Source organism: Aquarana catesbeiana, linkage group LG06, assembly GCF_042186555.1.
Source record: "Aquarana catesbeiana isolate 2022-GZ linkage group LG06, ASM4218655v1, whole genome shotgun sequence".
Classification (NCBI taxonomy): domain Eukaryota; kingdom Metazoa; phylum Chordata; class Amphibia; order Anura; family Ranidae; genus Aquarana; species Aquarana catesbeiana.
Genome location: NC_133329.1, coordinates 18,690,836 through 18,708,166, shown reverse-complemented (window position 1 = coordinate 18,708,166; position 17,331 = coordinate 18,690,836). Strand labels below are relative to the sequence as shown.

The 17,331-nt window shown below is 45.7% G+C and overlaps 1 protein-coding gene across 1 annotated transcript in view; it reads left to right on the top strand.

Moving 5' to 3' along the window:
• LOC141148207 (uncharacterized) overlaps positions 1-10,349 on the top strand; it is a 186,511-nt gene extending 176,162 nt beyond the window's left edge. Inside the window, exon 6 of the mRNA XM_073635436.1 lies at positions 9,972-10,349. Within this exon, the coding sequence (XP_073491537.1) occupies positions 9,972-10,025 (54 nt within the window). The 3' untranslated portion in view covers positions 10,026-10,349. The remainder of the gene's footprint in view (positions 1-9,971) is intronic.
• Positions 10,350-17,331: the final 6,982 nt, after the last annotated feature.

Here is a 17,331-nt window from a genome sequence, read left to right as displayed (position 1 = left end):
AGTTTTATGCTTATTAAACGATTCTTTTTTATTACAGTATTCAAGATCTTATTCACGGTACAAGAAGTGTATCTACATGTATAAAGTGATGAAGGCTTTTAGGCCTCTTTCTCACGGGGCAGATCAGTGATGATCCGCCCCGTGAACATCCGCTGGCTCAGCGGGGATCGCTCCGCCGATCCCCGCTGAGCAGGAAGATGACAGGTGCATCGCTGCACACTGTGCAGCGACGGACCTGTCAGAGCGCCGCTCTCCCCTATGGGGGGGATCGGATGACGACGGACCGTAGTGTCCGTCGTCACCCGATCCGATCCGAAAACGGATGGAAAAGTAGGTTTTTCCTCCGTTACACTTTTCGGATCGGAGCGGGGTCGGATGTCAGCGGACATGTCACCGCTGACATCCGACGCTCCATAGGGATGAATGTATGTCCGTTTTTCATCCGAAAACGGAAGGATGAAAAACGGACATACGGATCGTCCATGTGAAAGAGGCCTAATGCCGCGTACACACGGTCGGACTTTCTATCCTACTTGGTCCGGCACACTTTCCGACGGACTTTGTCCGCCAGGTGCGCCGGATTTTAAAACGGACGGACTTGCCCACACACGCCGGGACTTTCCGGCGGGCTAAGTCCGCCCGTCTTTCCGACGGACTTTCGCCGGAGTTCCGGCAGACTTTCAGAATGAACGGACTTGCCCACACACGGACAAGTCCGTTCATTTTGAACGTGACTCAGGTGCGACGGGACTAGAAAAGGATGTCAATCTTGCCGCTTTTATCGGCGAGATTGACACCTTGCGAGCCCCGTCGCGGGGCATACCAGGCCCTTAGGTCTGGTATGGATTATAAAGGGGAACCCCTACGCCGAAAAAACGGCGTGGGGTCCCCCTAAAATCCATACCAGACCCCGATCCGAGCACGCAGCCCGGCCGGTCAGGAAAGGGGGTGGGGACGAGCGAGCGCCCCCCCCTCCTGAACCGTACCAGGCCGCATGCCCTCAACATGGGGGGTGGGTGCTTTGGGGGAGGGGGGCGCCCTGCGCCCCCCCCCCAAAGCACCTTGTCCCCATGTTGATGAGGACAAGGGCCTCTTCCCGACAACCCTGGCCGTTGGTTGTCGGGGTCTGCGGGCGGGGGCTTATCGGAATCTGGGAGCCCCCTTTAATAAGGGGGCCCCCAGATCCCGGCCCCCCACCCTATGTAAATGAGTATGGGGTACATGGTACCCCTACCCATTTACCTAGGAAAAAAGTGTAAGTAATAAAACACACTACACAGGTTTTTAAAATATTTTATTAAACAGCTCCGGGGGGGGGATCTTCCTCCGGCTTCGGGGGTCTTCTTCCGGCTTCGGGGGTCCCTCCGCTTCATCTTATCCCGGCGTCCGGTTGGTTCTTCTCCGCTCTCCGGCCTCTTCTCCCGGTGTCGCAGGTCTTCGGCCGGCCCCTCTGCTGTCTTCATGTAGCTCTATTGCCAGCGGAGGTCCGGACTTCTGGGCTTCTTGGCTTCTCTTCTCTTCTCTTCCCCCAGATGTTGACACGACGCTCTCTCCGGCTGGACTGGTCTCTGAGGGCTGCGTTGTGACTTATATAGGCGGAGACCCCGCCCCCATATGATGTCACAGTCCTTGGGCATGCTGGGACTGTGACGTTTTAGGGGGCGTGGTAAAACGTCACAGTCCCAGCATGCCCAAGGACTGTGACATCATATGGGGGCGGGGTCTCCGCCTATATAAGTCACAACGCAGCCCTCAGAGACCAGTCCAGCCGGAGAGAGCGTCGTGTCAACATCTGGGGGAAGAGAAGAGAAGAGAAGCCAAGAAGCCCAGAAGTCCGGACCTCCGCTGGCAATAGAGCTACATGAAGACAGCAGAGGGGCCGGCCGAAGACCTGCGACACCGGGAGAAGAGGCCGGAGAGCGGAGAAGAACCAACCGGACGCCGGGAGAAGATGAAGCGGAGGGACCCCCGAAGCCGGAAGAAGACCCCCGAAGCCGGAGGAAGATCCCCCCTCCCCGGAGCTGTTTAATAAAATACCCCATACTCATTTACATAGGGTGGGGGGCCGGGATCTGGGGGCCCCCTTATTAAAGGGGGCTCCCAGATTCCGATAAGCCCCCGCCCGCAGACCCCGACAACCAATGGCCAGGGATGTCGGGAAGAGGCCCTTGTCCTCATCAACATGGGGACAAGGTGCTTTGGGGGGGGCGCAGGGCGCCCCCCTCCCCCAAAGCACCCACCCCCCATGTTGAGGGCATGCGGCCTGGTACGGTTCAGGAGGGGGGGGGGGGCGCTCGCTCGTCCCCACCCCCTTTCCTGACCGGCCGGGCTGCGTGCTCGGATCGGGGTCTGGTATGGATTTTAGGGGGACCCCACGCCGTTTTTTCGGCGCAGGGGTTCCCCTTTATAATCCATACCAGACCTAAGGGCCTGGTATGCCCTGCGCTCGCCGCAATAGGAAGATTTGTTTTTCCTATTGCAGCGAGCGCGAGATGCAATACCCTGCCCTCGTGTCGTATTTGGTCTGTCGGACCAGCCTACACACGAGCGGGCTTTCCGTCGGACCAGCACACACACGAGCGGACTTTCCGCCCGAAACTGAGTCCGACGGAAAGATTTGAAACTTTCTTCAAATCTAGGTCCGGCGGGCTTTTGGGAAGAAGTCCGCCGGAAAAGTCCGCCGCCGCCCACACACGGGCGGATTGTCCGGCACACTCTGGTCCGCCGGACCAAGTATGCCGGAAAGTCCGACCATGTGTACGCGGCATAAGTCTTTGTTTTGTTCTCTTTGTCAAGGTATCCCATTGTATTTGTTCATCTCGGTTTTAGTCTGCTCAGTAGCAATACTCTGTTTCTATAAACCACGAAAATTTGTCTTATATGATACATGTACAAATGTGAACCACAAATGTATTCAACTTTGACATAATTGTGCAATTTTTATTGAGAGCAGTGAGAGTAAACATTTATATGCCCCTCTCTTCTCCTTCATGTGACCAAGTACTCTTTATAACGCAGATCATATAACATATACTAGTCTCATGCACATCTACATGCGTTTTGGTCACAGACGTCACTCATTTTATTGAATATGCACACGAGTTCAATTTCCTGACATTCCAACCATATCATCATTCACTTTTATTTTTATCGTTTCATTTATTTCTTCACTACGATTTTTTATGCTAATCACAAGTTGGTTTCTGCTTACACTAGAGTACAACATTATACACCTCTATACAGGCACTCATCACATATCGAGATTTCACCTAGTTTATATACCATTTCATTTTAATTTTGTTCTTTTCCCATTTTTTCTGATCACACACATATAGATTTTTACACATCTTTTTCACGTATTTTAAATTCATATTAACTAATTTTAGTATTCGTTAATCCTTCCGCTGCTTATACGTATACACTCCACATTCATTGTGACCCCCTTTTTTTTTAATTTCTAGTGTTCATTAATCACTGACAAACACCCACACACTTCACAACTGAATTTCAGCTGTTGTGTATTTTGGGCTGATTACCTGGTCACATGATAAATAATGGATAGTATATATGAAGTCTTATTTTTTATTCTCACTAGCTATGAGTAAGCACTTGGCATAGTGCGAAACGCGTTAGCTGATCGTCTGCACACTCTGTCAATGATGTCCTGTATGACATGTTTCTGATTTTATAATAAAACAATTTGGATTATAAATTCCTGGAGAGCGGCTGTCCGGAATTTCCTGTTTGCACACAGCTTCAACTAGCATTAGCCAGCACCTTGTCTCTGGAGAGCAACTTTCAACTTTATACCTGGGCAGTTTTTTCCCTTGTGCGGGGATAACATTCGTACCCCTTACATCAGAGTTCCCCTGTACACCAGAGGCCACAGTGTTCCCCCCTACATCAGAGTCCTCTCCGTACATGAGAATTCTCAGTGTTCCCCCTTAGATCAGGGTTCCCAGAGCATCTCTTATGTTAGAGTCCCCAGAGTTCTCCCTTACATCAGAGTCTGCAGAGTGCCCCCTTACAGTGAAAGGGAACTCTGCAAGTTCAGATGTAAAAGGGGAACTCTGTGGACACTGATGTAAAGGGGGACTCTTGGTATTAACTTCATATGATTAGAAATGTTATTTAAAGAGGAAGTAAACCCTGATGGGTGATACTTCCTCTTTGTTTCCCTGGAAAGGTAAAGCATAATGGGCATCGCATAGTAGCCCATTATGTGACACTTACTTGCAGGAGAAGCCCGCGATGTCCCCGTCTTCCTCACTAGTAGCGAGCATCCATTCTTCACCCCTCTTCCTTCCAGGGCCACGAACTCCGGCTTTGTAAATAGCCGGAGTCGCGTGACGTCGCGTGATGTCACTCCCGCGCATGCGCGCCTTTAACGGCTTGACCCAAGCTAGAAACGGCACAGCGTGCCGCTTCTAACTCCGGCGCGTGCGCAGAAGAAATCGCCCTTCGGCGACTTGCAAATATCTCCTAGACCGTGCAGGTCTGGGAGATATTTCATGCACCTACAGGTAAGCCTTAATCTAGGCTTACCTGTAGGTTAAAGTGGTTGTAAAGGGTTTACAACCACTTTACTAGCAAAATATATGTATAGTTTATACTATAAAAAAAAGATTGCTGTGCGCCGCTAAAGTGTACGGGTTTGACTTGAAGAAAAGGTAGCAACCCCTAGCTGTACACCGATGGCTATTTGCGGGAACGTGCCGACCTGTAACGACAGAGGCTGGTCGGCAAGTGGTTAAGCTTTGACAATAAAACCTGGAAGCCGATCGGTTTCTATGCAGAGCTGCTCCAGATTTTACACTCTCCAGTTATAGTAAATTAACCCCGATGTGTTTGTGTTTTATTCTGTGTGCCCATTGGGGAGATCTCCAGAAATCAGCTTCCTTAGTATTGATGTTATCATGGTATTGTAATGTGAGGCCCCCTCCTTCCTGTCTCTGCACTAATAACGGTTCTGATACAAAGTTTCACTTTCACTTCTGCAGTTTTTTGCATGAGATCGCAGTGAAGAATTTGGTGTGTTGGGCGTATAGCAAGCTTCCCCAATCGGTGAGTTAGGCTAATCATTGGGGTGTCACGGTATGTCAGTGGATTGGGGGGGGGGTGCCGTTGATGCTGTCATTGTTTTTTTTAAGAAGAGGATTAACCCTTTACTGGCAACAACCTTTGAACTCATATGAGCACGTTCCAAGTGACGCTCATGTCAGCAAAGAGCTTAAGGGGATAGTATCAGTACTGGACTGAGAAGAAGGGTGTGGACATGGACAGCACTGTGTTCAGCAAGAGTGGTGGGTTTTCTTTTTTCTTAGAAGTGAGGAACAATTACAGAATAACAATAATAAACACGGGGAATGTATGGACGGGGCTGGGGGTTTTCCCTTTTTTTTTTTTTTTTTGGGGGGTGTCAATGTGGAATTGGATACACAGACCAATACGCACAAAATTGGGGATCTCATCAATCACAGGATATATTTGGTTGTCGAACATATGTCGGGGGAGGGAGGGGGTTGAGACGGGCAGCGGTTTTTTCATTCCCCCCTTTTTTTTTTTTTTTGGGGGAGGGGATAGGGTCAGTTGTAAGAGAACGATGTTACCAATTGGTCTCTTATTAATGTTCAATATGTTAATCCTGCGTAATTATTGTAAAATATGAAATTAAGGATGTTTAATTGTGAATTGTGAAAAGTATAACAGAAAAAAAAAAAATTTGATTATAAAAAAAAAAAAAAAAAAGCAAGAGTTAAATTTCTCACTAACAGTTAAAACTCACCTAGCAGCAAAAAGGGTGGCTGGTTCAAATCCAGACTATGACATCATCTGCCTGGAGTTTGCATGTTCTCCCTGTGGCTGCGTGGGTTTCCTCCGGGTTCTCTGGTTTCCTCCCACACTCTAAAGACATGCTGGTAGGTTCATTGGATCCTGTATAAATTGTCCCTAGTATAGAATGAATGTGTGTTAGGGACCTTAAATTGTGAGCTCCTGGAGGGCAGGGACTGATGTGAGTGTACAATGTATATCTAAAGCGCTGTGTATATTGACAGCGCTACATAAGTACCTGAAATAAATAAATAACAGTGTGGATGTGATTTGAGTGACACCATGGGGGTGGATTTTCTAAAGGCAAATATTCTGAGAAATCTGCAAGTGCAGTTGCCCCAGAGCTTAGAAAATGAGGGGGAGCTCTACTGACTTCCATCATCCAATCATGTTCAAGCAAATATGCCATTTTTTTATTTTCCTTGCATGTGATTGGGTATTCTTTCTAAAGTGAATCTTCATCTCATTTACTAAGGTCTGAAGCAAATGCTCTTGTAGAGCGCTCAGTCTATTTGCCTTTAGTAAACCAACCCCAATGTCACCTAGAAATATGTAAGGTGACCTGCACTCACCAGCCACTTTATTAGGTCCCCCTTGCTAGTAACGGGTTGGACCCACTTTTGCCTTCATTCTTCGTGGCAACAAGGTGTTGGGAACATTCCTCAGAGATTTTGGTTAATAGTAAAATGCAGTGGCTGTTTTTTTTTGGGGGGGGGAAGGGGGACAGCAAACAACCACACCCCCTCCCCCCACGCTGTCTGCCAGTCGGATGGTCCGGCACTTACCCCATCTAGGTGGCGGGTGGTTGGCTGGGGGGCAGTGGCTCAGTATCCTTCAGCACGGCAGATCCCATCTAGGTGGCGGGTGGTGGGCTGCAGGGGGGCAGTGGCTCCAGTGTCCTCCAGCATGGTGGACCCCATCTAGGTGGTGGGTGGTGGGCTGTGGGGGGCAGGGGTTCCAGTGTCCTCCAGCATGGTGGTCCCCATCTAGGTGGCGGGTGGTGAGCTGTGGGGGGCAGTGGTTCCAGTGTCCTCCAGCATGGCGGTCCCCTTCTAGGTGGCGGGTGGTGGGCTGAGGGGGTAGTGGCTCCAGTGTCCTCCAGCACGGCACCTGCACCTCCTGATCTCGAGGGCATTTGGACTATTGCGGTACAATAAAAAATTAGTAAATAAATATGGATAATCAGCAATGATATAAAATTTGTATAGTTGATTTTATTGATGCAGAAAATAATCAACAGTTACACGATAAAACATGATAACAGTACAGATATCTAACCAATAAAATCATTTAGCCCCGAAGGGGAATTATACAGTGGAACGATTGATCACAGAATTAAAAATCCTCGACTAGTTTCGTGGACCATAGCTGCTTCATCAGGAGGGATTCTGTAGATAGGTTTCAACTGTTTAATCAAAAAGAAAAACAAGACAAACATAGTATAATTGCCAGAGAACATGAGCAGTAAAACCTTGTAATAAAGCATCAATTTTAAGCTAGGTATTGGTAAGAAATTATTAAGGGGGGAGGGAGCAATTCTGCTTACCCATGTCCCCGCAGACATCAGGCGCAGGACCATGCCACCGAAAATTGATCTCCCTCGGCGACCCAGGGGAGCTATAAACATGACGGATGAGGATCTGGATAATTAAAGTAAAAGATTGAGTGTACTGGAATTGCCAGACTAGAAACAAGATGGTATGTGAAATGTGAATGGTGAAGGAAACAATTGTTGGGAAGGTGTGAGGTAATAGAATGAACATATTACACATAGGAAAAGAAGAGAAGGAGGGAGAAGAAAAGTGAAGGTGAAAGTGTATGAACAACGCTGAAAGCAATAAAAATATAAAGTAAGGTGTAGATTGTGAAAATAATCTAATAAGATGTGTTAACAATGAAAGTGCAGGAAAACATGGAGGGAGGACGAAAGGGGGTGGGGGAGAGAGGAGGGGAAGGAGAAAAGGGAAAGAAGGGAAGGCAGGGGAGCAAGGAAGGGGAGGGGGGGGAGAAGGAGGGGAAGCAGAAAGGGGAGGGAAAGGGGGAAAAGGAATGGGCTGTGGACAGGGGAAGGAAAAGGAGGGGGGGAAAGGGGAGGAAGGGAATGGAAGAGAAGAAGGGTTGTGAATAAAAGTGAGGTGAGTAGGAGGCAAGAAGATACCTGGTACTGGTACAGGAAAAAAATGTGGCCGGGAGGACACCACTCGAAGGGCAGAAGCCGAAGTGTGGCCATCCAGGGTAACGTTAGGGGCTACCGGCAGAGGGTGGGAACACATTGGAAGGTAACCACCCGACCCGGGGCACCTATAGGGAAGGAAACGGTAACAGATAAACAATAGTAGCAGTACCTCAAATTGAGGGACTGCAAGGGTAAAAATAGTTACGCTAGTGGTTGATGGATAGCTTACTAGAAGCTAGCTACCACATGTAATCCCGGGTATAAGAGTCCAGACCGTCACTGAACAGGCAATGCCTGTTATTTATAGCTCCCAACCGTGTGACGCTGACCAGATGCCAGAGGGGCGCCGGCACATGACGTCACAGGGTCAGGGATACCACATGACACGAGCACGAGGGATCGTGCGCACGCATGCGCACCAGCCCTAAGGCTAAGGGGAGGGATTCCCTGCCAGGGCTAGTGCAAGAGGAGGGATCGGCCCCGTGTTAATGGGGAAACCCATCCGCCAGGGATCCCACCGGGCCGCCGCGGAAGAGCACAGGCGGAAGGTCTCGCGCCGGTGCCCATCATAGGGACAAGAAAGGGGGAGAAGAAGGCTCCGGTATAGAAAGTATTGAGGGGGTTATCAGCAATGTAAATATGTAAACATTGTTGGATAATAAAAGTACAAGGTATCATATCAAATTTTAATAATAAGTAATAAGGGACAAGTACCCTAAAGGACCAATACAAACACATACATAACAGAGACCCATGGAGAACCTTGCAACGCAAGGACTGTGTGTAAATATACACACAATGGCTAAGGACATGGAACACATGATTGGGTAAATCACGTGTTAAGATTTTTCGGTGGCATGGTCCTGCGCCTGATGTCTGTGGGGACATGGGTAAGCAGAATTGCTCCCTCCCCCCTTAATAATTTCTTACCAATACCTAGCTTAAAATTGATGCTTTATTACAAGGTTTTACTGCTCATGTTCTCTGGCAATTATACTATGTTTGTCTTGTTTTTCTTTAAACAGTTGAAACCTATCTACAGAATCCCTCCTGATGAAGCGGCTATGGTCCGCGAAACTAGTCGAGGATTATTAATTCTGTGATCAATCGTTCCACTGTATAATTCCCCTTTGGGGCTAAATGATTTTATTGGATAGATATCTGTACTGTTATCATGTTTCATCGTGTAACTGTTGATTATTTTCTGCATCAATAAAATCAACTGTACAAATTTTATATCATTGCTGATTATCCAATTTTATATACTAATTTATTATTGTACCGCAATAGTCCAAATGCCCTCATGTTCTTTTGGTGGCCTGATTGGGGACCAGGCTCCCAATTTCTTTATATTATAGATTCCTGGATGATGGTACTAGCCTTCAATATGTTTATCTTTTACCTACCATAGAGGCCATTCATTTCCTACCGCCTGATCTCGCACATGCGCTTTACACACAGGGTGCAGCGCGGTGATTGTCTCGGGTTGCCTTCACAACAGGCAGCCCACTGACTTCTGGGAATGATGTCACACATTTCCCAGGAGCAGAGGCGCTGCAGGAAATGACGTACATTGCTGCGGCCCCCGAAGGAGCAAAAATACACAAGACACCCGAACAACAAGCTAAACAGAGTAAGAAAAAAAAAATGATCTTAATGTTATTCAACTTGCAGGGCTATACCCGTTGAGACAAAGATTAAATTATGGGTGGAAGTCTGCTTTAAGTAGCAGAAATGCTGCAAAAATGCCAGTAATGGATTGGCACCTCACTCATCCAACCAGAGGGCGAGTAACGCCATGGAAACAGATGGATATTTCTCTGCCGTGTATAGGAAACAGCAATGTGCCAATAACAAGATGGCCATTGTGCCATGGCCTTTATGTTTATTTTCACACCCAGTTAGTATTATAAACTCATTCTAGCTTTTGAGGAATGTAACACTCTGATTTTCTGTTCTGCAGGATCACGGAGATGTTGAGAAGAATACACAGTCACTATTGATTCCCTGCAATTGAAACATTAATTATGGATTACTGTTATACTTTTGGCACTCAGCACCTCTGAGTCTGGGCTTCAGATTGTATCTTGTTCATAAAATCTTTAACAGGCATCTTGGTATACACATGTGACCAACTTTATGTGACTTCCTGAATACAATTTATGTGTACCTACTGGGTTAAATGTTGAATGGAAAATAATCAGTAAGCTATTCCTTCCAATGGGATCTTAGCAATCTCACAAATATACTTAAACTTAATTTTGTAGGCATGATGAAAAAAAGCTTTGTTTTTAAGAGATTATGTAGATAAATCATAACTCAATAAAAGATTTAACTCTAACTCTTTAAGTCTAACTCTTCTCTACTCCATCCAAGAAAAAAAAAAAATAGTTCCATATTAAAAAAGTGTTCAGAAACAACAGCTGATGGGGAAAAAAGAGGCAATAACCCCTGATGAAGGGTGGTTTAATTTGTTTCTATCGAAAAAAGAACATCCTTCCCATATCGGTGGACAGAGACTTTGCTAGGTATTTTTTTTAAACACAGGTAACCCTTTGTATTTTGTTCTTGTAGTAAGGCATCAAACCCTCAGTCCTAAACAATCAATGGCAACTTGACATGTGCTAAACACCCCCCCCCCCCCCCCGGTTCGGTTCGCAGCATGACTTTCAAACATTGCAAACGAGCCAAATAACAAACCCCACTGAAGTCTATGAGACCTAAACTGGAAAAACTCAAAAGTGCCCATTTTGAAGGCTTATATGCAAGTAATTGGGCATACAATGGTTATAGGGGTCCGGGTACTGGCCTGGGGGACATGTATCAATGAAAATCAAGTTTGCAAAAAACATAATTTTTAAATGAGCAGTGATTTACTGATGCTTAAAGTGAAACCATAAAAATGATAAAACCAATAAAAATGAAAAATATCTTTAAATATAGTGCCTGGTGGGTCCCCTTAGTCTGACTGTAAAGTGGCACATCTGTGCCGTGTATAGAGCCCACTGTAGCAATAATGACAATTATAGGGATGAGCGAATGTTTCGGCCCGAGCATGAGTGCGGGCTGCACATTTGCCTGTTCAGCTGCTCAATGAACATCCGAATTTGCAGGGTGTTCGCCCCGAGGAACACCCTGTAATGCACTGAGCGCTGCACAGTGCATTCTGTGCTCAGTGTAAGCTGGTTGTTAAGGAGCGGGACCAGGAAGCCGGCTGCCGCGTCCTTAATAACCGATGAGTCATTAGCTGTCAATAGGTTTCCCGCTGACAGCTGAATTAAACTAAAAGTGCCGGTAAAAAAAAAATTAAGAAAAGAAAGGTGTGGGCCCCCCCAGTCCATACCAGGCCCTTGGGGTCTGGTTTGGATTTTAACCACTTGTTGACTGGGCCATAGCCGAATGATGGCTACAGCGCAGTTGGCTAGTTCTGGGAGGGCGTCAAGGGACAGCCTCCCTACCTCTCGCGCACAGAAGTGTCCGTGCTTGCCAGTTCAATGGACCTGGCGCATCACGGATCACAGTAAAGGGCCAATGACAGCAGGCCTTTACCACATAATTGCTCCGTCCAATGAGGGAGCAATCTCAATGTAAACAATCTGGGTCATGCAGTGGTTCAGCTCTCTCCTCGTAAGCAGAGGAGAGAGATGGAGTAAAGCACAGAAAGTCTAATTGATTTTTACTGTGCTTCACAGTGCCCTACAGCACTCATCGGTGCCACATCAGTGCCCCCTGTGCCACTACAGTGCCCATCAGTTCCACATCAGTTCCTGTTGTACCACTACAGTGCTACATCAGTCCCCCCTGTGCCACTACAGTGCCCATCAGTGCCCACTGTGCCACTACAGTGCCCATCAGTGCAACATCAGTGCCCATTTTGCCCATCAGTGCCACATCAGTGCCCCCAGTGCCACTACAGTGCCACATCAGTGCCCTCTGTGCCACTACAGTGTCCATCAGTGCCCACGGTGCCACATCGGTGCCCCCTATGCCACTACAGTGCCCCCTGTGCCACTACAAAGCCCATCAGTGCCATTCAGTGTCAGGAGGAGGAATGTGCTGACGTCACTGCGTTGTTTATGGTCCCGGAAGGATGGGTAGTTCATGCAGGCCGGCCGGATTTTTACAAATTATTTTTATCATCTCCTAATTGTAAGCGCATTACCTTCTTAAGAATAAAGTTGTATTAGGTTTTACACTATGGTGAGTTTTTTCTTTTTGGGTCACCCTGACATTCATGTCCACTGAATATGGAGCTAACCTTATTTGAATCCTAAGAGAAGCTAAGATCACCTGTTTTGCTTTATTGGAATAAGCCCCCTTTGTGAGCTGACATCAGATTCCCTCCTGGGATAAAGGCCTTGGCTGGGCAGTAGCCGTAAGCCTTCATTTTATTTTTGCATATAAGTGCCACATCAGTGCTCCCTGTGCCACTACAGTGCCCATCAGAGACCCCTATGCCACTGCAGTGTCTATCAGTGCCACATCAGGGCCCCCTGTGCCACTACAGTGCCAATCAGTGATCCACAATGCCACTACAGTGCTCATCAGTGCCACTACATTTCTTTACAGTGCCACATCAGTGCCACTACAGTGCTCATTAGTGCTATTATAGTGCCACATCAGTGCTCATTTTTGCCATCAGTGCCACTACAGTGCCACATCAGTGTCACCACAGTGCTCATATGTGCCTCTACAGTGCTCATCTGTGCCTCTACAGTGCTCATCTGTGCCATCAGTGCCACTACAGTGCTCTACAATGCCACATCAGTGCCACTAAGGCCACTACAGTGCTCATCTGTGCCATCAATGCCACTACAGTGTCCATCAGTGCCACTGCAGAGCCCATCAGTGCCACATCAGTACCACTACAGTGCTCATCAGTGCCACTACAGTGCCCAATAGTGCACATCAGTGCACATAAGTGAGTACTCATCAGTGCCACCCTATTAGTGGACCCTGGAGGTGCTACTTGCATGTTGGGCCTCTGTATGTGGCAAGGCTGTGTAAAAGTCTCACACATGTGTTATCACCATACTCAAGAGGAGTAGCAAAATGTATTTTGGGGTGTAATTTGTGATATGCATATACCATGTGAGAGACATAACCTGTTAATATGGAAATTTTGTGGAAAAAAATCATTATTTTTCAAAGAATTGTGGGAAAAAATGACAACTTAAAAAAAAACTCACCATGCCTCTTACTGAGTACCTTGGAATGTCTACTTTCCAAAAGGGGTCATTTGGGGGGTATTTGTACTTTCCTGGCTTGTTAGTGTCTTCAGTACATCAGGTGTGATCAATTTTCAATGATTTCCACCATAGCTTGTAGACTCTATAACCTTCAAATAATATATGCTTATTTGGGTTATTTGTACCAAAGATATGCAGCAGTATAACTTTTGGCCAAAATTAATGAAGAAAAATTGCTAATTTGCATAATTGTAAAACAGAAACAAAGAAAAAAGCATTTTATTACATATTTTTTGGTCTTTTTTCATTTATAGCGCGAAAAGTAAAAAAAAAAACAGCGGTGATTAAATACCACCAAAAGAAAGCTCTATTTGTGTGAAAAGAGGACAACAATTTCATATAGGTACAGTGTTGCATGACTGAGTAATTGTCATTCAAAATGTGAGAGCACTGAAATCTGAAAATTGGCCTGGCTAGGAAGGGGGTTTAAGTGCCCAGTGGGAAAATGGTTAAGGGGAACCCCACGCCAATTTTTTTTTTTAAAACAACATGGGGTTCCCTCAAATTCCATACCAGACCCTAATCCGGGCATGCAGCCTGGCAGGTCAGAAAAAGGGAGGGATGAGCGAGCACCCCCCCCTCTATAACCATACCAGGCAACATGCCCTCAACATGGGGGGGTGGGTGCTTTGGGGCAAGGGGGGCTTTGCCCCCCAAAGCACCTTGTGCCCATGTTGATGAGGACAAGGGCCTCTTCCTGTTAACCCTGGGCTGTGGTTTTTGGGTCTGCAGGCAGAGGGGCTTATTGGATTCTGGAAGCCCTTTTTAACAAGAGGGCCCCCAGATCCAGATTTTGATAAGCCCCCACCCGCAGACCCCCACAACAACAGACCAGGGTTGTCAGGAAGAAGCCCTTGTCCCACAAGGTGCTTTGGGGTGGGGGTCAGAATCCCCCAGCCCCAAAGCACCCAACCCCCCATATTGAGGACATATGGCTTGGTATGGTTCAGAAGGGGGTGCTCGCTCATCCTCTCCCTTTTCCTGACCTGCCAGGCTGCATGCCCGGATAAGGGCCTGGTATGGTTTGGGGGGGGGGCATGCCATTTTTTTCTTTATACTGTATTTTCAATAGCCAGGTGCTGGCAATTGTAATTGCGAATTTTAAATGGGATTTTACTCGGCTTTTCTTCTCTAGAAATTTCATTTTTGCTGCAGCATGTTCTGTATATGCTACAGATGTGCCACATTACAGGCACATTAAGGGGAGACCCCAGGCACTATATTTAAAGGAATTTTTCATTTTTAGTGTTGCCCTTTAAGCATAATTAAAATCAGAAAACGATTGTTTTAAAAAAAAAAAAAATGTTATTGATACACGTCCCCCAGGGTAGTACCCAGATCCCCATACCCCTTTTATGGCCAATTACTGTACTTGCATATAAGCCTTCAAATTGGGCACTTTTGATTTTTCCTGTTCAGCTCCTAGAGACTTCAATAGGGTTCGCCATTCGAGTTAGAACATTTCCCCATCAGACCATCCCGAGACATTTATAAAGCCCAAAAAATGACATTTTCCCTGCAAGCTTTATTTATTTCATAAACTACGGTTTGGGGAGCCCATCTGTATGATGAGGCCACAATTTAGTGCACTCAGAACAAGATTCAAGATTTTTTGGATAAATTCCGGTGCCTTTTTTGCAGACTTTGGATAGATGTAACAGGTGCCAAAAAATTGGGCTTTGAGTATTGGTGGTGCCTTCACACTGTAACTTTATAGAGGTACTCTTGAAGAAAGCAAGAATTGGCCTTGCTGTCAAAAATTATAATTATATGCCCCAGCCAAACAGTGACAGAAAGATTGGTCTTTGGGTGTCGGTGGTGCCTTCACATCATAACCCTATAGAGGCAGAATAAGCCACTCTCGCAGCTGTGGTGGACTACGCACTAGTCTTTGCTTGGGACAACATCAGTAAACAGAGGAAATGATGCCCTGCCTAAAGATGAACCACATCCACCTTTGCCTGTGGACACAGATGCCGATGGCCCCCTTACAGTGTCATGGGAAAGTCTGCCTCTCCCTGTTGGCCTCCCAGACATGATAGGGGGGTTATTAACAAAATGTAACAAAGATGGGGAAATGTGTACGTGGATGCATTTTAATCAATTGAAAGTGGTGTTTGGTGCACTTTAACTTGAGTACTCACTACATAGAGACACTCCACCGACACTCTACAATATACTGTACTGCAGAAAAACTGCTCTGGCACACGGAAATATACTGCATTAAACATGCACCAACCTACTGAAATATAGTGCAGTAAACTTGCACTAATGGACTGAAATATACTGCGTTAAATGTGCACCAACGCACTGATATACTGCATTAAATGTGCAAAAGTGCACTGCAATATACTGCGATAAACGTGCAATAACGCATGTAAATATACTGCATTAAAAGTGCACTAATGCACTGAAATATACTGCGTTAAACGTGCACTAATGCACAGTGATAAACTGAGGTAAACGTGCAATAGCGCACTAAAATATACTGCGTTAAACGTGCACTGAAATATAATGCAGTAAATGTGCAATAATGCACTGAAATATACTGCATTAAACATGCACTAACTCACTAAAATATACTGCAGTAAACGTGCAATAATGCACTGAAATATACTGCGTTAAATGTGCACTGATGCACAGCAACACTGTGGTAAACATGCAATAATGCACCGAAATATACTGCGTTAAACGCGTATTAATGCACTGAAATATACTGCTTGTAAACGTGCAATACCACACTGAAATTTACTGCGTTAAGCGTGCACTAATGCACTGAAATATACTGCAGTAAACATCAATAATGCACGGAAATATACTGCGTTAAAAGTGCACCAATGCACTGCAATATACTGCGGTAAATGAGCACCAAATGCACTCAAATATACTCTGTATTAAACGTGCACTGATGCATTGATATATACTGAGTTAAAAGTGCAATAACGCACTGAAATATACTGCTTTAAATGTGGAGTAACGCATTGAAATACACTGCAGGAAACCTGCCCTGACTAAATAAACTGTCCAATCGGGGCTCTGACAGTGCTCTATGCCCTAATTGGCAAAGCCTTGCACCTGACCAGCAGTCAGTTGCATTGCTTCATGCAATTAGGGATTAGGGCCCTGGAATGCACCATGCAGTGCACAGTGTATTGTGGAGCGCCCGGCGGGATGTTTGCAAACATCCCACCAAGTGCCCTGGAAATTCAGGTGTTCACCGAACGGACGAACAGGCAATGTTCGGGCCAAAAATATTTGTTCAGCCTGAACCAATTCGCCCAACACTATTTGGTGAATTTTAATCACCACAGGGATTTTTATTTTTTGCTAAATAAATTTAAAAAGACTGAAAAGTTTCAAAAAAAGTTAAAAAAAAAAATTTTTTTTCTTTGTTTCTGTTATAAAATTTTGCAATTAAATAACTTTTCTTCATACATTTAGGTCAAAATATATTCTGCTACATTTCTTTGATGAAAATAACTGAAATCAGTGTATATTATTGAGTCTGTAGGAAAGTTATAGAGTCCACAAACTATGGGATATATTTGAAAATTGATCAATCCTGATGTACTGACAGCCTATCTCATTTCTTGAGGCCCACAAATGCCAGGACAGTACAAATATCCCATAAAATACCCCTTTTTCGAAAGTAGACAGCCCAGGGTATTTAGTAAGAGGCATGGCGAGTTGTAATTTTGTTGTCAGAATTTTTTGGAAAATAAAGAAATAAAAAAAAAAAAATCACAATTTTTTTTTTTTTTACATACTGTCATCAGTGCAGTAAGGTGTCATTATATGGTGTACACTATCAACTGGTGTGGCAGTGATCACAGACACTGAGTCTTGGTTCACACTAGCTGCGGCCGTGGCCCACAGCAAATTTTTGCCTGAATTCGGACCTGAAAGAGAGCCAAAGTCGCACAGGACCCTTTCCAGTGCGCTCCGTAGCCACACCGGAGGTGTGTGAGCTGGCTCCATTGAGTGATTGTACACCCAGCCTGACACTTTGACCAGAGCAATATAATGTTACCATAGAGGGAAGTGATCAGTATTTTATTTTTTATGTTTGCAATG